The sequence below is a fragment of the Coccidioides immitis genome (genome assembly GCF_000149335.2).
Source record: "Coccidioides immitis RS genomic scaffold supercont3.1, whole genome shotgun sequence".
Lineage (NCBI taxonomy): Eukaryota > Fungi > Ascomycota > Eurotiomycetes > Onygenales > Onygenaceae > Coccidioides > Coccidioides immitis.
The window spans coordinates 355,840-380,088 of NW_004504310.1; the positions used below are offsets into that span (position 1 = coordinate 355,840).

The following is a 24,249-nucleotide window of genomic DNA, read 5'->3' on the forward strand; positions in this document are numbered from 1 at the left end:
AATTTGAAAATAGCTTCACCAGCATGATATTCAGATCTGGCTTGATGGCATCCATATTCAAGAGAGCTGTTGATCCAGAAATCTAGCTCATTGACACATGCTGCAGTCACTTAATTTGTTGCAATAAAGTCTACTTTACTAGCTTTGATTCTACTACAGATCATTGGTACAGGGCTTTGAATGAAGAAATCATTTTCATAAAGAGTAGTGGCATAGTATATGTTAGATGCATTGTTCAGAATGGCATTGTCAACAAGATCCATATATGTGCATGGTATAATCTGAAGTTAGACACAAATTTGCTTTTCATGAATCAGTTGATCAAAAAGTTGAATCTCTACTTTATGGAAGTAGGCCACATGCTGCAAACACAAAGAGACCACAAACTAGTGGAATATGCTAAGAAAAGTAATGGTGTTACAATTCTTGAGACAGAGCTACTTGATCAGCAAGAGAAAGCTATTCAACAGACATACACTATTATGAAGCTCATGCTGGAGCTTTTTTATAGACAGCTGGAATACTGTGCATTCTCTACCACATGAAAAGTGACAAAAGACCAGGAAATCAAAATAGAAGGTCAAGATACTTTTCATTGTGAAGCATGTGTACTAGAAAGGTCAAAACAGCAGATATTCTGAACACTACAGATCTGGTCTATGGTTTCTGGATGAAAGATTCATATTGACCTTCAAATCATAAAGCTAATAAGTTTTCAAGCCTTCAAATATGCTCTAATAATTGTCGATGACTGCATGTGTTTTAAATAGGTTATACTACTCAAGAATAAAGCTGAAGCTTCATGTAGTCTCCAGAAGTATGTCAAGAGACTCAGAAATCTAGTAGACTTTTATGTGGATACTGTATGAATGGATGAAGGCACTTAATTTTCACTATTTAAGAAGAAATTTGCCCTGGCCTGTGGAATCAAATGTGAAGTGACCACTTCATACATGCCTGAGCAAAATGGTGTAGCAGAATGAATTAGTGGCTATTTAGTAGAAATAAGTCATGTCATGATTTTAGAAGTGAAGCTTCCACAAGAAGTCTGGGATCTGGCCTTGCAAACCACTTGCTACATTACAAATAGAATCTTTTCAGCTGGAGGCAGAGAATTGCTATACAAGCTCTTTTAGAAAAAGAAGCTAAATCTACAGCACCTACAAGCTTACAGATGTATAGTCTATACACATATTTCATTAGAGAATAGAGCAAACTACAATAAGACATATAAAATGAAATTCAGGGCTCAACTTGGTTGCCTAGTCAGATATGAAGACAAGAATAGACATATTTATAAGATCTGGATTCTGGAGACTGGCAAAATTATATGTACATGTGATGCCAAGTTCAATAAGAATGTTGATGCCATTCCAGACCTTCTGAAAAAGGAAGATTCTAAGCTGAAGAATAGATTTACAGAACTATTTGTGATTCTGAGCTTCCTAAAGCAGAAAGCTATAGAAGCAGTAAAGCAAGCTACTACTAGACTTCTGCCAGCTTTAACATAAAAGCCTACAGAGGCACATGCTCAAGAAGCTAATCTGATTGAGAACTCTGAGATTCTAATACCTTTCTGAATGCAGGAGCAAATGAATGGCCTACAGCTTTAAATAATAATGCTGTCACCTCAGAAGACTTCTTTGGCACCTGAATGCATGATGAGATTTCAAGAGCCTGTCCATAAGACTATTGAAGAAATGTCAGAGTCTCTATATAATGAAGATAGCAACAATGACTTGATTAAGGGTCAAATCCACAACAAGATATTCAGAGATGGATTAGAAGAACCAGAACAGAGCACCAAATCTACCTCTACACATAAACCAGAATCTATAACTTCAATAAAGCTGAACCCTCAGCCCACAAGACACATATCAAGCTGTACAACTAAAGGCAAATCACCAAGACTATATGAAGATTACACTTTCTATCTTACAGCTGACCTGCTAGCTTACAAAGTTAAGGTTCCATGCAACTACAAAGAAGCTATAACTAGTGAATATGCCAGCAAATGAAAGAGTGCTATGGAAAAACATATTGAGAAGCTAGAAGCTGCCAATACTTGGGAGCTAGTTAAGATGAATTCAATAGATTCTATAGCTAAGATCCTACCTGGCAAATGGGTTTTTGACTTGAAAGTGAATGCTGATAGCTATATTATCTCCTTCTGTACTAGATAAATCATATGCAGTAATTTCCAACATTCTGGTCTTGATTTTAATGAGACTGCTGCATCTGTAGTCATCAAATCAGCTATCAAGCTCACACTTATAAAAATAGTAGTTGAAGATATGCACTGTAAACAAGTTAATATAGTTACAACCTACTTGCATGCTATACTTAAGCACTATAAGATCTACATGAGTCTTCTAACTGAAACAGAAAGAAAAGACTTTGTCTGCAGACTCCAGCAAGCTCTGTATGAACTGAAGCAAGTAGAACATCTTTAACAGAAGATCTTCACAAAAGCTCTTATGGAGATTAGTTTAAAGCCACTAAAGAATACAGATCCATGTATATTTATAAATAAAGAGTCTGGCCTGCTACTAATAATTTATATTAACAACACTCTTATTACTACTTCTATAAAAGAAACTGTCACTGATTTCAAAAACAAGCTGTCCAACTACTTCTCTATAAAATCTCTAGGTGAACTGTTGAGATTCCTAGGTTGCAAAATTGAATGAGATTGTATGAAGTGAATAATCTACCTCTTCCAAGAATCATATGTTCAAAAAATTCTTGCCAAATTTTATATGAGTGGCTCAATAATCCAGACCACTTCTATAGCAAAAGAAGTATGACTTATACAGAAGCCTGAGTCTAGTTCAGTAGTTGCTGAAAGCATTATAAACTGGCTGCAACAGCTTCTTGAAGCTCTTAATTGACTCTTAATAAAGAGCTGCTCTGATATTACATTAGCTGTTAACAAACTCTAACAATTTGCTATAAAGTCAACACTAGAGCACCTAGAATATAGCAAACAAATACTGTATTATTTGAAAGGATCTCCCACACTAGACCTAACTCTCAGAGGCACTCTGAAGTCTGGAATCTCAGAATTACAAGTCTATATGAATGCTAGTCACCAAGACTGCAAGAAAGAACACTCAATAGAAGCATATGTATTATTTTATATGAGAACTTCCATCACATGGAGCTCAAAATGCCAAAAGATCATTACACTGTCAAGCACAGTAGCAGAATTTTATGCTCTTGATTCTGCTGTGAAGGAAGCACTCTGGATTCAGAAGCTCTTACAAGATCTTGATCTTCCAGCAAAAGCTCTAATTTCTATATATACAGATAGTGCAAACACTATAGCACTAGCTCACAAGCTGACATACACACTGGCTACCAGGTGGATGAATACATGTTAGTTCTTCATGAAGAAGCTTCTTAAAGAGAAAAGAGTGAAACTCTACTACATATCAGAAACAGAGAATCCAGCAGATGGCTTGATAAAGCCACTTGAAAAACAAAAATTTAAAGAATTCTTACAGATGTTGAATCTCAACAATGTGGATTTTACATTCACACTCACTTGATTAGAATGACACAAACACTGGCAGAAGTGGCATAATCCACAACAACATTACACCAGCAACAGATTTGGAGCTCAACCTCCAATTTGGACTTCTGCTTACCATTTACTAAGAAATATTCCACTCATTTGATTATTGAATCAGCTTGAATTCTGGATTTGTTGGATTTATGTACTTAGAAATTTGTCTTCTTCCAGTACTTGCTGGAGTCTAGGGAGTGATGTTAAGACACTAGTCTTTATGTAGTTAGTCTTCAGCTTAGTGGCTGAGATCTTCTTTGATCTAATGCAGAGTTTTTTGTCTCACTTCTCATCCCACAATTCTTTGGATGAGAGGAGAAAGAGCAGGCACATCTATTGAGTTCACATTCTGTAGTTCCTATAGCTTCCACATATGGTTAGTAGCCTCATAAGTCCTTCTGAGACTTGGGCATCAGATCACACATGGTATTCAGAGCCATGATTGTGTTATCAGCCAGTTTCTTCTCTTAGTCTCATGGTCTTGTGCCTCTATGCCTCTCTCTATTTAAGATGGCATAGTTGGCTCCAATCAATGAATCAAATTTAATTTTTTTCAGATTTAGCCCTGACTTGACCACTTTTGTGTAAGAGTAGCAGCTCTCTCCATCCCTCCTGCTGTACTATTGCAAAACAGTGAAGATTAATTTGCATACTGGTAAGGATTCCTATCTTCAATAGTCATATTGTATTCACTGACATGCAGTTAGTACCAGAGATGTGCTTCCAGATGTGAAAGACACCAGCAAGGTGCCCTGATTGCACAGGAGGGATTGGGCTGTGTAGTATGCATGAACCTGACCATGACTATATACAATGGTCTTGGAAGGACCTATAAGGCTACTAACCATATGCAGAAGCTATAGGAACCACAGAATGTGAACTCTATAGATGTGTGTGCTCTTGCTCCCTTCATTCAAAGAATTATGGGATGAGAAGTGAGACAAAAACTCTGCATCAGATCAAAGAAGATCCAAGCTGCTAAGCTGGAGACTAACTACATAAAGACTAGTGTCTTGACACCACCCTCTAGGCTCCAGCAAGTACTGGAAGAAGACAAATTTCTAAATATATAAATCCAACAAATCCAGAATCCAAGCTGATTCAATAATCAAATAAGTGGAATATTTCTTAGTAAATGGTAAGCTGAAGTCCACATTGGAGATTGAGCTTCAAATCTGTTGCTGATGTAATGTTGTTGTGGATTATGCCACTTCTGCTAGTGTTTGTGTCATTCTAATCAAGTGAGTATGAATGTAGAATCCACATTGTTGAGATTCAACATCTGTAAGAATTTTTTAAATTTTTGTTTTTCAAGTGACTTCATCAAGCCATCTGCTGGATTCTCTGTTCCTGATATATAGTAGAGTTTCACTCTTTTCTCTTTGAGAAGCTTCTTCATGAAGAACCAACATGTATTCATTCATCTGGTAGCCAGTGTGTATGCCAGCTTGTGAGCTAGTGCTATAGTGTTTGCACTATCTGTATATATAGAAATCAGAGCTTTTGCTGGAAGATCAAGATCTTGTAAGAGCTTCTGAATTCAGAGTGCTTCCTTTACAGCAGAATCAAGAGCACAAAATTCTGCTACTGTACTTGACAGTATAATGATCTTTTAGCATTTTAAGCTCCATGTGATAGAAGTTCCCATATAAAATAATACATATGCTTCTATTAAGTGTTCTTCCTTGCAGTCTTGGTGACTAGCATCCATATAGACTTGTAATTCTGGGATTCCAGACTTCAGGGTGCCTCTGAGAATTAGATCTAGTGTGGGAGATCCTTTCAAATAATACAGTATTTGTTTGCTATATTCTAGATGCTCTAGTGTTGGCTTTATAGCAAATTGTTGGAGTTTGTTAACAGCCAATGTAATATCAGAGCAGCTCTTTATTAAGAGCTAATTGAGAGCTTCAAGAAGCTGTTACAGCCAGTTCATAATACTTTCAGTAACTACTGAACTAGACTCAGACTTCTGTGTAAGCTATACTTCTTCTGCTATAGAAGTGGTCTGGATTATTGAGCCACTCATGTAAATTTTGACAAGAATTTTTTGAACATATGATTCTTGAAAGAGATAGATTATTCACTTCATACAATCTCATTCAATTTTGCAATCTAGGAATCTCAACAGTTCATCTAGAGATTTTATAGAAAAGTAGTTGGACAGCTTGTTTTTGAAATCAGTAACAGTTTCTTTTATAGAAGCAGCAATAAGAGTGTTGTTAATATAGATTATTAGTAGCAGGCCAGACTTTTTATTTATGAATATACATGAATCTGTATTCTTTAGTAGCTTTAAGTCAATCTCCATGATAGCTTTTGTGAAGATCTTCTGTTAAAGATGTTCTGCTTGCTTCAGTTCATACAGAGCTTGCTGGAGTCTGCAGACAAAGTCTTTTCTTTCTGTTCCAGTTAGAAGGCTCATGTAGATCTTATAGTGCTTAAGTATAGCATGCAAGTAGCTTGTAACTATATCAACTTGTTTACAGTGCATATCTTCAACTACTATTTTTATAAGTGTGAGCTTGATAGCTGATTTGGTGACTACAGATGCAGCAGTCTCATTAAAATCAAGGCCAGAGTGTTGGAAATTACTGCATATGATTCATCTAGTACAGAAGAAGATAATATAGCCATCAGCATTCACTTTCAAGTCAAAAACCCATTTGCCAGGTAGAATCTTAGCTATAGAATCTATTAAATTCATCTTAACTAGCTCCCAAGTATTAGCAGCTTCTAGCTTCTCAATTTGTTTTTCCATAGCACTCTTCCATTTGCTGGCATATTCACTAGTTATAGCTTCTTTGTAGTTGCATAGAACCTTAACTTTGTAAGCTAGCAGGTCAGCTGTAAGATAGGAAGTGTAATCTTCATATAGTCTTGGTGATTTGCCTTTAGTTGTACAGCTTGATATGTGTCTTGTGGGCTGAGGGTTCAGCTTTATTGAAGTTATAGATTCTGGTTTGTATGTAGATGTAGATTTAGTACTCTGTTCTGGTTCTTCTAATGCATCTCTGAATATCTTGTTGTGGATTTGGTTCTCAATCAAGTTATTGTTACTATCTTCATTATATGAAGGCTCTGACATTTCTTCAATAGTCTTATAGACAGGCTTTTGGAATCTCACCATGCATTCAGATGCCAAAGAAGTCTTCTGAGATGACAGTATTATTATTTGAAGCTGTAGGCCATGCATTTACTTCTGCATTCAGAAAGGTATTGGAATCTCAGAGTTTTTAATCAGATTAGCTTCTTGAGCATGTGCCTCTGTAGGCTCTTGTGTTGAAGCTGGTAGAAGTCTAGTAGTAGCTTGCTTTACTACCTCTATAGCTTTCTGCTTTGAGAAGCTCAGAATCACAAAGAGTTCTGTAAATCTATTCTTCAGCTTAGAACCTTTCTTTTTCAGAAGATCTGGAATGGCATCAATATTCTTATTGAACTTGGCATCACATGTACATATAATTTTGCCAGTCTCCAGAATCCAGATCTTATAAATATGTTCATTCTCATCTTCATATCTAACTAGGCAATCAAGTTGAGCCCTGGATTTCATTTTATATATCTCATTGTAGTTTGCTCTATTCTCTGGTGAAATATGCATATAGGCTATACATCTGTAAGCTCATAGGTGCTGTAGATTTGGCTTCTTTTTCCAAAAGAGCTTGTATGGTGATTCTCCATCTCCAGCTGGAGGAATTCTATTCATAATATAGCAAGCAGTTTGCAAGGCCAGATTCCAGACTTCTTGTGAAAGCTTCACTTCTAAAATCATGACATAACTTATTTCTACTAAATAGCCACCAATTTATTCTGCTATGCCATTTTGCTCAGGTGTGTATGGAGCAGTCACTTTGCATTCAATTCTACAGGCTGGGGTGAATTTCTTCTTAAATAGTGAAAATTCAGTGCCTCCATTCATTTGTACAGTATTCATATAGAAGTCTAGTAGATTTCTGAGTCTCTCAACATGCTTCTGGAGGCTATGTGAAGCTTCAGCTTTATTCTTGAGTAGTATAACCCATTTAAAACATGTGCAGTTATCCACAATTATTAGAGCATATTTGAAGGCTTGAAAACTTGTTGACTTTATGATTTGAAGGTCAATGTGAATCTTCTGTCCAGGAACCATAGACCAGATCTGTGGTGTTTGGGATATCTGCTGTTTTAACCTTGCTAGTGCACATGCTTCACAATGAAAAGTATCTTGGTCTTCTATTTCAATTTTCTGGTCTTTTGCTACTTTTCATGTGGTAGAGAATGTGCAGTGTTCCAGCTGTCTATAGAGAAGCTCTGGCATGAGCTTCATAGTAGCATATGTCTGTTGAATGGCTTTCTCTTGCTGATGAAGTGGCTCTGTCTCAAGGATTATAACATCATCACTTTTCTTAGTATATTCCACTAGTTTGTGGTCTCTTCATGTTTGCAGCATGTGATCTACTTTCATAAAGTAGAGATTCAACTTTTCAGTCAACTGGTTTGTGAAAAGCAAATTTGTGCCTAACTTCAGGTTATATCATGCATGTATATGAATCTTGTTGACAATGCCATTCTGGATAATACATCTAACATGTACTATACTACTACTCTTTATGGAAATGATTTCTCCATTTAAAGCCCTGTACTAATGGTCTGTAGTAGAATTAAAGCTAGTAAAGTAGGCTTTATTACAACAAATAAAGTGGCTGCAGCATGTGTCAATAAGCCAGATTTCTGGATCAACAGCTCTCTTAGATATAGATGTCATCAAGCCAGGTCCAAATGCCATGCTGGTGAAGCTATTTTCAAATTTCATTATAAGATGATTTTCTTCTGTATTATTCTTAGCATCTTCACTGGAATTTGGTTGCTGAGATTTGAATTGGCTCTGATTTTTCTGTTCAGAATTTGTATGCTATCTTTCTTTAGATCTTGATCTCATTCATAAATATGGCTTTGGCTTTCATTCTTGATATCTCTTGTCAGTAAAAAGGTGAGAGCATTGTTATATGATATGACCTGGAGTCTCACAATATCTGCAGTTGTCACCTATTTTGCTAGGCATTTTTTTGCATAAGAATTTGACATGATCATCCTACAAGACTCTCTTCTGTGAAGCATATTTCTGTACAATTTGCTTGTTGGGGGTGGTCTCTTTGGATTTGGTTTGTCCAGTCATATACATTCTGCTTGAAGCTTTCACATATTTCTTTGCCTCCTGCACAAGATTTCTCATATTCTCATATGTTATGTCACTTGGGTTTGTATTTTGAACTATTGATAGCACACTATCTGTATAGTTCTCATTAATTACTCATACCCCTTCTGTGAGGATTGTACATGTGGATCGGCGTGACAATGAATCTATAGGAGGAATTGTATGTAGAAAAGAGTACGTGAGGTAAAAGGTCTGGTATTGGCAGCTATGTATGACTTCTAGACAAGATTGCCACTGGCTCCCAACAAGGGGTTCGTGCAGTGGCGGCCTTTTATGTGTGCTCGTGAGCATGTGACTTAGTGCCTTGTGAGGACACATGTACTCCCAACAGCTCGCAAGCCCAGGCCCTGGGCCCTTGCAGGTGTTGTTCGTCCGTGTAAGAGGTTCACAGGCGAATTCTTACACCTTCAATTATCTTGTTAATCACTAGAGAAGAATGTAATGGATGAGAAGCTCACAATGCCTTCTGATATCATTCAAGCAGTACATTAAGGTATTGTGTAACTGATCTATAGTTGTGTTGACATGTGTAGAAATAATTCTCTGCTGCATGAATGCATGTATTTTTATCAGGCTTTAGAAAGAGCTGCTTTATGTAGAATATTATAAGAGCAGGATCATTAATATTATCTCTATAGTACTTGCTGATCTGATCTCAAGCATTGTCTTTCATGCTTAAGCTGAGCCATGTAGTGAAGAATATCATGACACTTTGCTATTTGATTTGTATATCTTTGAAAGTCTCTGTAGGCTCTGGCACCACTGTATCATATAGAATCCTCCAGCTATAGTGGTTTAGCTGCAACCTGATAATGTTTAATCAAGTATTCACATTTCTCTCACCTTGTAGCATGGGAATTAACCAAATTGTTGTTCCAGTGATGTCTGTAACCATTTTGTCTGCTATATTAAAATTTCTTTTAATTTGGGGAGTTGTTTCTCTGAACTGGTGGCCTGCAATGCCACCCTGTAGAAAGCCAACTTGCCATATGATGCCTGCTGACTGTGAATGTGCACCTGTATTGATACTAGCATCCTCCATATGTTCTGCTGGACTCATATTTCTGGAGGTTGGATTGGGGGTTGGAGCTGGGAAGCTCTCCAGGTCAATATCCATTGTTCTGTCAAGGATTTTTCCTCTTTTTTTGGCAACTTCAAAGACTTTAAAGATTCCTAAAGAAGGGCTCAGAACCTCTTGGAAGGACCTACAAGGCTACTAACCATATGTGGAAGCTATAGGAACCACAGAATGTGAACTCCATAGATGTGCGTGCTCTCGCTCCCTTCATCCAAAGGATTGTGGGATGAGAAGTGAGATGAAAACTGTTAGGTAATCCAACTAGCACCTCGCTCACGTGACCCACATAGATTAGCCGAGATTCCCCTTTAGGTAGCTTAGTGAATGACAAGCATACAAGTCCTCCATCAGGTTATAGCCCTTTGCGCTGAAGAGCAAGCGTATAAGGTTGATTTACAGCTCAATTGGTTATTGAAGCTTACGATCAACACCCTGAACGGTTATCCTTGTGGATAACAAGGTTTTACGAGCACTAAAGAGAGCGTACGTCGAGATAGACACCTCCTATACGTGCAAACCCCTGTAGCTTTCTAGCACCGAGCTGGAGAGCGAGTTGAACCCTGTAGCTTTCTGGCACGCGACCAGAGAGTGAGCGAAACGCCTGCTAAACGCACCTAGCAAGCAAATCGAGCACCTGGCAACGCCAAAGCCATGGTGAACCGTACGGACGAACCGGAGCACCGAACTCCCGACCGGGAAGCTCCAACAAACCTCCCTACACCCCAAACCGAGCTTAGGCGGTCGAGTAGACTCAGAGGCAGCCCGCCAAACGACGAGCAGGAGCCTAGGGAGGAGAGTGAACTCCAAATGTTGCGCAGAATGATGCTGAATCAACAGGAGATGATGCAAAGGCAACAGGAGACAGTACAACAGCTGGCACAGCAAATGAGCCTCTTATCAGGCCAAGCAAACACGCCTGCAACGGTGCAGGAAAACCCGGAGCAAGAAGCTCAACAAGAAGAAGGGGACCGAGAAATAGACTCTGAGGACGAACTAGAAGAATTTGTCGGCAACCTTATAGACACGAATACGCGAACCGGCAGAGCGATCAATCAATTCATGAAGATCTCGAAAACGGTAAAGAAGCCTATGACCCTGGCTGGGGCCAGCAACTACCTAGCATGGAGCAAAGCCATCCTAAAGGTAGCTCGTCAAGTGGATACTGAGAAGATTATCCTGGAAAGACAAGAGACCTCACCACGGCCAGAGAACTCGAAGATTTCACAATACTGGAACGTTCAGAACAATTGGCTACACGGCCTAATCGACAGCACAATATCTGCACAAGCCAGAGAACACTTCGAGGAATCAGATAGCCTTAGTGCTTACAAACTCTGGGAAGCTGTAAGAACAGCCTTCCAAGAGAGACCTGAGATACAGCGGGAAAGCCTACTTACGGAGTTAGTGAGAATGACACCACAGTCCGCTGGCTCAGAAAGGAATTATATAGAGAGATTCCTAGCAATCCGTGGGGAATTTGAGAGATTAGGGTTCAAACAACTGGACCACACCCTACACGATATCTTGAAGATGAACATTACGTCCCGATGGAGAGAGTTCATACAGAACCGATTTGATATGGCATGCCAGAGCGGAACGAACCTACCGGAGAAGGATTTGGAAGGCCTACTGAAGGATATCCTCCACCGAATCCCCAAGAAAGACCTGAAGAAAGGCGGATCTACAAAGCCAAATACAAATGCAACAAGCTCGGATCCCCAAAAATCTTATAAGAATACGAACTCCGAATCCAATCCAGAGAAGAGCTCACTGCAGAACTGGAACTGCTATATTTGTGGCAAACCTGGCCATTTGGCTAAATTTTGCAAATCTAACAAGAATTCGAAGCCTAACGAGCCTAAAGAAGACTCTAAAGGCAAAGGCAAGGAAACAGCTACGGTTGCAACGGACAAGATCCATTCGGTTCACGAAGCAGCCTTCTCTATGAAAGAAGCGCGCGAATCCACAGACAAATGGATCCTTGACTCTGGAGCCGGATCCCACGCGACCTCACGTACGGATCTAGTTCAAATGGACCCAAAGAGCCATGCAACACAACTGCTTATGGCGAACGGTTCGAAATCAGTCACCAGAGGATTTGGCACGGCCAGTATCCAAACTGACAATGGAGAATTGAGCATTGGGGGGGTTAGAATCGTGCCTGACCTCCAGGTTAACCTCATAAGCTTTGGGAAGCTTATACGAGACGGCTTTACAGTGGAACAGCTTTATGTCGACGGAGAACACATCTTCCTACTAGAATCGGCAGATAAAACACAGAGCTTCGAAGCCGTGCTTAACGAGGATGACATCCTAGTCCTACGAACGCCTAGGATACGCAATTTACTGGCATACGCGTTTCCAGTACCTACGAAACTCCTAGAGCCCTGCTATGTAACAGCAACTCTAGAGAATAAAGATAGAGATGACGCGCTTTTGGCACCGAATCACCTGGCAAAGACGCCAGAAATCAAGGAGGATACGATGGCCAATTGGCACAAACGCTGGGGGCATCTCAACGCCCACGATATAGCTATTCTAGCTAGAGATCCGAGAATGGCAATGCGAATAAAGGGAGTAAAGAAGCTAGGGTTCTGTGAAACCTGTGCTAAAGCTAAGCAAGCTCGCAACCCATTCGAACCTAGAACACGCTCTACAAAGCCTGGAGCTAAAATTTTTATTGATATTGCAGGTGGCGGCCGTACCCTATCCACAGACTCCGATCCTCCAAGCTACGGCGGAGCGAAGTATTTCCTACTTATAACGGACGATGCCACACGATACAGGTGGATCTACCTCCTGAAGGAGCGGGTAGAAGCTCCAGAAACCCTAAAGAACTGGATCAACATGATTGAAGTGTCTACCGAACGAAAAATCGGCACTATACTGTCCGATGGAGCTCCCGAATTGACGAGCCAACAACTGGCTGAATTCTACAGGAGCAAGGGTATACAACAGGAGATTACGTGCCCATATACACCTCAACAAGATGGAACGAGTGAACGAGGAATACGACTTCTTTGCGAGCGAACAAGAAGCGTACTTATAGACTCAGGACTACCCAATGAGTTATGGGGCGAAGCTCTCGCCACAGTCTCCATGATGGTGAATCTATCGCCTACCTCAGTGCCTCTATACGGATGCAAGAACACGAAGCCGTTGACACCCTTTGAAGCCTGGACGGGTCACCAACCCCATTGCAGATGGGTCCATAGGTGGGGATGTGACGCCTACGTGAAGATTTTGAACGAATCCTCGAAGCTCCAACCTAGGTCCAAGAAGGTCAAATTTGTAGGATATCGTGGCATGCACACCTACAGGCTTTGGGACCCAGAAACGAACAGTATAATGATCTCGCGAGATGTTATATTCGACGAGAAATTGGATCAAATCCCTACGAATTCACTAACCGAAGCCGAATACGTTGAACTCCCGGAGGAGTACGATTACATAGATCCATTGAACGGCTGGCAACACAAGTTACTAGCTTACCTTGCGAAGGAGAAGCCAGAAATCATGAAGAAGCTCGCGGACGGCGAATTAGAGGCTTTAGAGCCCACATACCTGGGCGAAGAGCAAGAAATCCTCTCGGATGCTACGGAGGAAGGAGAGGCAAATGGAGCTGAGCTTCCAGTGCTCAGTACGCGTACAGATATACCAAAATCCATCGCCGAAGCCAAACGCTCTGAAGAGTGGCTTTATTGGAAAGAGGCTCTAGATGTTGAAGTCTCCAAATTACAAGAGAAAGGCACCTGGATCCTAGTCGAGAAGGAACCCCAAATGCAGATCCTCTCTGGCAAATGGGTATTCGATAGGAAGCTCAACAACACGGGTGGCACAGTACGATTCAAAGCCCGTTGGGTCGTACGTGGATTCGAACAGCAAGAAGGCGTTCACTACAAGAAGACCTATGCAGCAGTTGTCAGTGGACCTACAACGAGAGCCTTCTTTGCTATCTCAACAGCCAAGAACTGGAAGGTCAGAGTCTTTGACTTCGTGACAGCCTTCCTAAATGGAACTCTTCCAGAGGACGAACGTGTATACGTTCAACTACCCACTGGATTCAAGCACGGGCGGGGTAACCTAGTAGGGCTCTTACGCCAGGGACTCTACGGGTTGAAGCAAGCTGCTAGGCTTTGGTATCAAGCAGCTACTGACTATCTGAAATCTCTAGGATTCCAGATCTCTCCATACGACGCGGGCCTACTCTACCACAAGAGGAAGCAAATCTACCTAACCCTACACGTCGACGACTGTCGTATAATGGGACCCAACGAAGCCGAAACAGAATGGCTCATCGAGAAGCTTCAGGAACGCTTCGAAATCAAGGAGGTTACGGAACAGGGCCGTTACCTAGGCATGCGGGTTCAAAAGCAGCCAAATGGAGACCTTTTTGTGAACCAGGAACAGTATATCGAGGATCTACTGACCGAATATGGAATGGAAGACTGCAAACCTTCCAAAACGCCAATGAAGAAAGGAATAAGCATCGAATTCGCGCCAGATCAGACCCTCAAAGATGGAGTTGACGAGCAGGCTACGCCTACGAATTACAGGAAAGGCCTGGGCTCTCTACAGTTCCTAGTTACGTGTACGAGGCCGGATATTGCATTCGCAGTCAATTATCTGGCGAGATTCAACAGCAGGCCCAATAGGGAGAGCTGGGCGGCGTTCAAGCAGATCCTACGCTACCTCAAGGGCACAAAATCGAAAGGAATAGTCTTCAAAAGGGATATGGATCCTGAAGGCTTGAAACCGGCAGCCAGTTCGGATTCTGACTAGGCTGGAGCCGACCCTGCGTACAAATCCACCAGCGGCTATATTATTACCATGAACGGAGCTCCAATATCGTGGAGATCACAGCGCCAGACGTCCGTCTCGAAATCTACGACCGAAGCGGAGTATTTGGCAGCTAGCGAAGCTGCTTGTGAACTGGTTTGGATCAACGACCTGTTGATAGATGCCGGGGTAATTAGTGAAGGCTCAGCAAGGCTAAGGAGCTCAAAATTAAGTGTTGACAACAAGGGAGCCGTTGACTTAGCCAAAGCTGAAGCTATAACGCGAAGAGCACGCCATATTGAGATTCGGCACCATATGCTAAGAGACTGGGTGCAAAAGGACGAAATCTCGATCAAGCACGTTGGAAGCGATGCAAATAAAGCTGACGGGCTCACGAAGGCTCTTGCAATGGATCCCTACGCTCAATTCGTGAGCGCGATAGGGGTGACGAGTTGATACAGGAAAATATGGAGGTTTATCAGTGAAGCCAGCGAAAATACGGTATCGCGGCGAAACGGAGCTAAGCCTAAAGAAGGAATAAATCTGGATTCTGTAATTAATTTTTATCGCGGATTTGTGAGATTTGGAAGCTTTGGATCTTTGTGGCTCTCGCTCGCTGCTGGAGCTCGTTGCATGGGGGGGTGTTAGGTAATCCAACTAGCACCTCGCTCACGTGACCCACATAGATTAGCCGAGATTCCCCTTTAGGTAGCTTAGTGAATGACAAGCATACAAGTCCTCCATCAAAAACTCTGCATCGGATCAAAGAAGATCCGAGCCGCTAAGCTGGAGACTAACTACATAGAGACTAGTGCCTTGACAAATGGTGCAAACCGGCGGAGCAAAGAGGGAGTCAATGTGAAAGCCCAACGCCTACTTCTCAAGCAAGCTCAACTAAGCGCAAGCGAAATTGTCCAAACCATCGAAGTCAGGGCAAACTAAAAAGTGATGAAGGGGATGCTGGTGCAGGTGGCGGCTCTGTCTCCCAGCCACATGGGGTAAAGGTTGCAGCATAAGTTAGTGAAGCGTTGTTTGGTGGCGGTGGCGGTCACATGCTCTTTTTTCTCAGGACAAAAAAGGGGACGTTGAACAAAACACATCAAATGTTGCTCTGTATCAAATTTTAGTTTTGTGCTGCAACCCTCCCCTGACTTTCCTTCATGATGCTTTACATGCTAAGAAGTGTGGGCTCTCAAATCAATCAACATTTATTTCTCTCTTAGAATGTCTACCCCTTTCTTAAACCTTGACGGGACTCCTCTTAGTGATCCTGTTATCGGCTATGGTGGAACCGGGGTCGTTGTCCAACAGGATGGCACCGCGGTTAAAATTCCATTAAGGTATATCGGTGATAGTAACGTTGATATACAAGCGAACCTTAAAGTCATCAGACATGAAATAAGCGTGTATCGACGGCTACGGGGCTGTGAGGGCGTTGCACGTTGCTTTGACTTCCCTGGTGATTGTATTCGAATGGAGTTGATGGAAAACGGAGATCTTACTGCATATATAAAGAAACGACGCCCGCCTCGATCGGATCAGCTCTCATGGTTTCGGCAAATGGCTCATGGCCTTGCCCACATTCACGACCGCTGCGTTGTAGTAGCAGATATTGCTACGAAGAACCTCCTTCTCAGCGCCGACCTCTCCATAAGATTCTGTGACTTCTCCGAGTCCTCTATTCTGCCCCTCAATACCGATATGGAGCGCGTCGACGAGCGTGGCTACTCAATTTACACAGACATGGGCCAACTGGGTGCAGTGATGTATGAGGTCGTAACTGGGTACCATTGCGAATTTGATCTCTTTAGGGATCAACCGTCAGGGCCCGCCTGCGCCGCCTGGCCACGGCGGGATATTCTACCTTCCACCCAGGACGTCTGGCTTGGTTCCATCATTGAAAGGTGTTGGGTCAAGAATGCGTTCCAGAACGCGAGAAGTCTGCTGGCTGCGCTGGAGTTGGTTACTCTGGATTGTCCACTTGAACACGAAAAGAAGATCTATGAACATTTAGGACCCCATGCCAACGTGCTCGCAGATTTTGAGATATCGCTCTTACCGGACAGGACTCTTGACAAATACCTATCACAAACAAAGCTAAATCGGACCCGGCAATTGAACTGCATGCGGGAAGCAGCCGCTGCTGTCTCATATGCACATTCAAAACGTGTACTCATCGGCGGTTTTACTGCAAGAAACTTCCTAATTGCGGATGGTCAAAGGCTCAAATTATGTTACCTTGGGAACTCTCGTGTCGTTCCGGAACATCTGGATATTGGCGAGGTCAATGAGGACAGTCTGTCGTTCAAGCATGACATTGCCTGCTTCGGTTCCCTTATCTATAATGTTGTTACTGGCGAGAAGTTCGAAGCCCGTATCTGCCAGCCTTCCAACCCAGCTACATGGTATCATGCGGCGATTTCTGAAAATGAGAACTACGCGATTCCAGATCGAATGGCTGAAGCCAGGCGTATCCATTTTCCCAACTGGCCTTGGGACAGAGAGCTGCCCAACACAGAGGGCATATTCCTGGGTAATATTATTCAAGATTGCTGGGCTCTGCCTGGGTATATGAGGATGGAAGATGTCTGTAGTGCACTCTCGGAACTTTCAAAGCAAGATCGCTCTATGTTGACAGGGAAGAGCGGGTTTCGTGTATTACGTCTTCCCTTTGTTCCCGTGCTTGCGGTCGCAGCTGGTTCGCTGGTATTTATTGCATTCCGACGTGCAACACGTCTTTCGCTTCTTTCACTAGTGCCCAGGTCCTTTCGGTATTTCTTAGGGTTGTGTCTGTCCAACACAGCAGGGAGTTTAGTGTCCACTTATTTCCCCCTATATAGTTAAACGTATGAAGTATCTAGGAGGTTATTTACGAGTCCACCCAAAAAGAACAACCTCCTGACCCATCCCCTGGGCGTCAATTCGTAAAGACTCTCCTTAGCTGTGCAGAGGAACATCACAAATACCAGCAGAACAGAGGGAGTCTATGCAGGTCCTTTCTCAGGTTAATTACTACATGGAACAGCATGATGCGCGGTACAGTTATGTCTTATCCAACACTGAACTGGTACCCATCAAAAGGCTAGAGGCGAGTGGGAATTTACTGGTTGCACATGCTATACCATGGGAAACAAAGGGACCTGAACAACTAGTGGTTCTCCTGGGACTGTGGTACCTTTGGATGTTGAGCACAGCAGATGATGACTGGCAAATTTTGTAATTTTATTATGCTTGGTGTCTCCTTGAAAGTACTTTTTCTGGTAGAATTTGGTATAGGGCGCAAGACCCCTTTTTTGGTCTCTTTCCTGCAGACATCATTAGTTTCTCCTCAATAAATAAGCAATAACTAAAGGTTGTGAGATGACAAACAGGCAATGGTCTGAAACTTTCAACAACAGCAGTTTCAAAGTCAATCTGCTCACATTCCTTCCCTTCAATTGAACTATTTTAGGGAAACACAATGTTGGCATCAAAATCAATCCACACAACTCTCTCAGGATCACCAGGAACAATGATTACATTTTTTGGATAGTGCTTGACTCAAGCAGAGTGAATTTGCTGGATGAATATAACATCCTTTCACAATCAATCTGGTGTGTAAGTAACACAGTTCAATAGGAGAGACTTTGACAGAAACTTGACTAAAATGGCACATGGATGGTTGGTATCTTGCCGAAAGGCATCAAGGTAGAGAGCACAGGCCACCAGCTTGATATTTACCGCAAATTCGTAAACTTGGGAATGAAGCCAGTATCGCATATTCTGAACTGTTTGAAGTAGCAATAGGCTCTAATTTCGCAGCGAGAGGGTTTAAATCACGAAGAAGGTCAGAAGCATAGCCAGGATCTCTGTTTGTGGAACTACGTACGTATAAATTAGAAACGATAAACGTTGAGCCAGAATGAGGGCACATACAATTTTCAGGACCCGGACCTTGCCGCAGTAGCTGATGTGAAATAGTGACGACGCCTCCGAGCTTCTCAAAGTTTCGACAAACTCCACCTTCTCAAAATCAATGTTGATCTTGAAGCTGTCAAATCCTGTCTCACCGTAGATAGTATCGGCCTTCTTGATCAACCCAACAAAGGCCTTTGGCATGAAGATTAAGGTGCTAATTACGAGTCAACTATCCGTAATTCTGAAGCATCTGGTGGCCACTTGTGCAGCAAAGCACGTGAAGGGAAGATGTCGCGCCTAGAGAAAATTGGGGCCAGTTTATCCAGCCGCCTCCATAGCGGATTTTGGGGGGATTCGGAAATCGTAGATCCACTGGTTCCGATACGTGGATTTTGGGACCAATATATATCCATGGAAACTGTAGAACCTTAGTATATTTTTATCTACATTTCCAGCTTGGAAACATTCCGCGCACTACTTTTGGTTTATCAACCATTACAAGTGGATTAGAGTGGATTACAGAGTGGATTACAGAGTATATTACATGACTATTTGCAAATTCACTATGTACAAAAATTGATCTAAAAATGATTCAACAAGCATGTAGGATCCTAGGAATCTAGGAATTGATTCAATGAACTTGTAGGATTTCTAGGGGTCTAAGAATTGATTCAATGAACTTGTAGGATTCCTAGGGGTCTAGAAATTGATTCAACAAGCATGTAGGATCCTAGAAATCTAGAAATCAATTCAACAAACTTGTAGGATTCCTAGGGGTCTAGAAACTGATTCAACAAGCATGTAGTATCCTAGGAATCTAGGAATCAATTCAATGAACTTGTAGGATTCCTAGGGGTCTAGGAATCAATTCAATGAGCATGTAGGATCCTAGGAATCTAGGAATCAATTCAATGAACTTGTAGGATTTCTAGGGGTCTAGGAATCAATTCAACAAGCATGTAGGATCCTAGGGGTCTAGGAACTAATTCAACAAGCATGTAGGATCCTAGAGGTCTAGAAACTGATTCAACAAGCATGTAGGATCCTAGGAATCTAGAAATCAATTCAACAAACTTGTAGGATTCCTAGGGGTCTAGGAATCAATTCAACAAACTTGTAGAATTTCTAGGGGTCTAGGAACTGATTCAACAAGCATGTAGGATTCTAGAGGTCTAGGAATCAATTCAACAAGCATGTAGTATCCTAGGAATCTAGGAATCAATTCAATGAACTTGTAGGATTTCTAGGGGTCTAGGAATCAATTCAACAAGCATGTAGGATCCTAGGGGTCTAGGAACTAATTCAACAAGCATGTAGGATCCTAGGAATCTAGGAATTGATTCAACAAACATGTAGGGTCTGAAGATTGAAGAGATGAATCTATCAACAAAACCATCAGCAAATCCATCAATAATCAATCTAACTAGGTAATCAACTTAGCAAATCTCAGCAGCTAGGTAGGGTGGTTGATTGGTAGGTTGGTTGATTTTAGAAGGAAAAATCAACATGAAAGGACAAACAAAGCCCTTTGATCTTGAAAGATTTTCAAAGCTATACCATATTTAGTTAGGAAGCCTGATCAAAAACCTGAGCTGGTGCATGATACATTCCAAATTTTATATGTTTCAGACCCTTTATACATATATGAGAAGAAATGGTTGCTATACTGTAGATCTACAGTTCTCAGTTGAGAAACTGGTGGTTGTCAGATAAATGCTTTCTGAAGGTTGTCCAGAAATCTCATTTTTCCGGTATGGCTTCGCATGTATATCACGTGACTATACTTGTATTACGTAATTTTTTCTCTTGGCAGACGGTGCTTATCAGCCAACAGCATTATTTGGTTCTTCAGCAACATACTGAGTTACATCCGGGAAGCAAGACTGAGATAGCATTTAGAGTTCCTGAATATAAGGAGAGTCAACTCAAAATTTGACTTAGCAGAATACAAGAGACATGTTGCTACACTACAGGAACTACAGGGATTATCCATTGACATTGTCAGCTTTTTTAATGTATATTTCAGAAGTATATCTAGCTTCAATTCCACTGTGCAAGCAGTGTTTTAAAACACAAGAAGATGGACAAGCTTTTTATAGTAATGTGAGGATCATACATGTGGATCAGCATGACAATGAATCTATAGGAGGAATTGTACATAGAAAAGAGTACACAAGATAAAGCTTCTGGTATTGGCAACTATATAAAACTTGTAGACAGGTGTTACAAATGTAGGTCTAGACCAACCTTGCATCAGACAACATTGGATATTTGGAATGCCATGTGGCCATACTCCTGAATGTATAAGAATTGTATGACTCTTATGAATTATAGAAACCTTAGTGTTCAGTCTCCTAGTTAGAGAATCCCTACATTCTACACATGACTCCCTCCCATCAGCTGCAGGCATTGTATCTATCTAGCTCTTTTGTATCTCTAACTCTGGGAAAACCTACATGATCTATAACTGGTTCTTCTAATATTCTGAACACTCCAACATACAATTATCTAAGTTGGTACAATACCACCAAGACCCACAAGATAAACCACAACAACATCTTACATTACAGATCTGACAGAGGTAGACACCAATGTGGAGAAAACAAGCATTAATGAAGATGCTGGTAGTAGTGGAACCACCACCAGTGAGACACCAGCAAATAACACAGACAATAGAGATGCACCTCTTAATATTTTAGATGAAACTCAAAGAGAAGAAACTTTTGAAGAAAAGAAGACACATTTGCAAAAGAATCTAGCAAACATATATAAATAAAATAAAATATATAGACTGCAGAAACAGATTGAATATAAACAGAGATTGACAAATAATAATTTTCTCTCAGAATTTCTCTTGCAGACACAACTGACAGAGAAATCAGATAATTTTGAAAATGTGAAATCTTCAAAAGTATCTTATTACCATGACAAATTACTTGGTGAGTATAAAAGGTAGCTAGTCTTAATAAAACAGTATTTTCATCTGAGAAAATCACTATAAAAAGTGACAGATGCTGTTAGAATTAACTGGACATCTAGTCATTTTTGTGATAAATCCCAGATGCATTAGCAGATGTTGGAAATAGAAGAAGAACAAATATCTATAGTATAAAAAAAGTTCAAAACATGATATAAGAATAATGTTAAATTCAAGATAACTTGCTGTCAAGATATAATGCAACAATATTATAATACTACTCAGTAGAAAGATCAATTAATATCTTCATTTTTCATATATATTACTGAACTTAAACAAGATCTGAAAAATCTACTGAATGAATTCTTCTGTGTACTCTTTCTACAGATAAAGCTCAAAACAAGTATTTGAGCTGAACTTAATAAGTTGCAATATTAATTAAAGATAGTTGCAGAACTATAAGAACAAGTAACTCTTATTAAGTTCATTCTAGAAAAGAAGAAGCAAAGACAGAATAACAAGAACTTGAACAAGAAGAAACAGAAAATCTCAATCTTTTAAGAAAAAGATGTATCTCAACAAGATAATAAAGAAAAACTCTTACAGTTAAAGAAGACACCTGCAAAACCACTTCTGAAGATATCTAAAGAGAAACACAAACAACAAATAGAGAAGAGACTCTGTCTAAGATGTGGTCAATTAGATTATAGGACAAAGTTTTGTTCAAACAGCTTCAACAAGTTCCAGCAGACAGATGAAAAGAATAAGAACCAGATAAAGACTAGAGCTGCAAAGCCCATGCATGAACCAGATCAAATATTAGAAAGATGGGGTGTCAACTCACTAAAGAAGATAAGCAGGTGCAGTATATGTCTGTCAATCATACTGACTATATCATTGGGTGGTTTTATGGAACAAGCTATACTGTTGGACTCAGATACTACAGTGGACAGTATTTTCTATAAACTAGTATTCCAATTGGACTGAGATCAGCTGGAGATGCTTATAGAAGTCATTGAGATGTTGAATGAAGCTGAGGCTGACTGGTATGGTATCTATAAGATTCAACTCACTATAATGAACTCTATGGAGATCACAAAGATAGTAAGATGAATCTTTGCAGTGATTAATATAATCAATATGAATATAGTTTTATGCATGCTGTGGTTGAAAGATTTCAATCTGGATATTGACTGGAAGAACAAGATGTGGTATTATTAATCTTTAGAGAAAACAGTGAAACTTCTGAGTGGAGATAAATTTTTTCAAGCAGTATACATCAAGAACAAACTCTTCTATACTATTTTTGTATCAGATAACAATCAAGTTCTAACAGAGGTGCCTGAGTAGTTGAGGGACTATAAAGATGTTTTCTCAGAAGAAAAAGTGGCAGAATTGCTGGAATTAATAAAGATCAGTTATCTGATTGTTCTTAAAGATGGCTGTGAACTCTTATACATGCCAATCTATAAACTATCATTCAAGCAGACAGAGATTCTATAAGAGTATATCAAGAACAAGCTCTGCAAGAGTTGAATACATCTGTTATAAAGTCTGGCAGGGGTTTTAGTGTTGTTTGTGCCCAAGACTGACAGAGAACTCAGGCTCTGTGTTGATGATTGTGATCTTAACACAGTTACAGTAAAGGACTATTACTTTCTGCTGTTGATAGATGAAATATTAAGGCAGTTGGCAGAAGCATATTACTTTTTCAAGGTGAATTTATGTAATGCCTACCATCAGATTAGAATCAAAAAAGAGGACAAATGGAAGATCACATTTCACACAAAGTTTGGGAGTTTTGAGTACCTTGTCATGTCTTTCAGATTATCAAATCCACAAGCAACCTTCTAGTCCTATATTAATAGAGTGCTGGCAGGCCTGGTTGATGTATGCTGTATAGTTTATCTAGATGATATTCTTATCTTCTTGATCTCAGAGAAGGAGCATCAGAAGTGTATTAGATTAGTTATGGAGTGTCTAAGGAAATATCAGTTGTTTGCAAAGCTTCCTAAATGTGCTTTTAAAAGACAAATAATCTTGTACCTTGGATATATTATTGATACCAAAGGTATTAAGATGGACCCAAAGCAGATAGAGACAATCATGAAGTAGTCTTTACTATAAAGCTTTCATGATATCCAGGTATTTCTGGGCTTTGTGAACTTCTATAGAAGATTCATATGTAAGTACTTAGTTATTGTGATACCATTGACAGATCTCTTGAAGAGTAGTAAAAATAAAAGAAAGAAAGAATCTTTTCTTCTGATATCTGCTGCCAGTAAAGTATTTTGTAAGTTGCAAGCAGCCTTCTCTAGAGAGTCTGTCATCTGGCACTATGATTTAGAATATAGAATATATCTGAAGATGAATGCTTTAGAACATGCTGCAGGTACAATATTGCTACAGCTGTTCAAAAATAGGTGGCACCCAGTTATCTACTGGTTATTCAAGTTTGATCAGGCCTAACAAGCCTATGGCACACCAGATAAAAAAATGTTGGCCATTATTCAAGTATTTGTTTATTGGTGGCAGTACTTAAAAGGAATGAAGTATTCTGTAGAGATTATTACAGATCATGTAAATCTTTGTTTATTCATAAAGTCCACAAACAAGATAGCATAATGACAACATGTAAGATAGATTGAGATTCTTAAAGTGTATAACTTTGAGATTGTCTACCACTCTGAAAAGTATAACCCAGCTGACACACTATTACAAAGACTGAACTATGTCAAACTAGAAGAGGACATTGGTCTGCTGATGTATATACTCAAACAACATGATACAGATAGTGTTCCAAAGTGGGACCCATT

At 40.4% G+C, this 24,249-nt stretch overlaps 2 protein-coding genes across 2 annotated transcripts; one reads left to right on the forward strand and one right to left on the reverse strand.

Annotated features, from left to right (window-relative positions):
* Window positions 1-15,754: 15,754 nt before the first annotated feature.
* Window positions 15,755-17,922, forward strand: CIMG_10356 (uncharacterized protein). The gene is made up of 2 exons (XM_001249193.2): window positions 15,755-16,078; window positions 16,135-17,922. Exon 2 carries the CDS (start codon window positions 16,180-16,182, stop codon window positions 17,461-17,463), a length of 1,284 nt encoding a protein of 427 aa, XP_001249194.2. The 5' UTR covers window positions 15,755-16,078; window positions 16,135-16,179; the 3' UTR covers window positions 17,464-17,922.
* CIMG_12548 (uncharacterized protein) lies at window positions 17,854-18,753 on the reverse strand. The gene is made up of 2 exons (XM_004445489.1): window positions 18,535-18,753; window positions 17,854-18,479 (listed from the first exon to the last, which is right to left on the reverse strand). Exons 1-2 carry the CDS (start codon window positions 18,715-18,717, stop codon window positions 18,447-18,449), a joined length of 216 nt encoding a protein of 71 aa, XP_004445546.1. The 5' UTR covers window positions 18,718-18,753; the 3' UTR covers window positions 17,854-18,446.
* Between the last annotated feature and the right edge of the window lie 5,496 nt (window positions 18,754-24,249).

Bases quoted from the DNA above. Each gene is read 5' to 3' on its own strand.
- CIMG_10356 (XM_001249193.2), top strand. From the start codon at position 16,180: ATGGCTCATGGCCTTGCCCACATTCACGACCGCTGCGTTGTAGTAGCA.
- CIMG_12548 (XM_004445489.1), bottom strand. From the start codon at position 18,717: ATGCCAAAGGCCTTTGTTGGGTTGATCAAGAAGGCCGATACTATCTAC. The intron at 18,480-18,534 runs GTATGTGCCCTC...ATACGTACGTAG, and splicing joins AGGTCCGGGTCCTGAAAATT to TTCCACAAACAGAGATCCTG.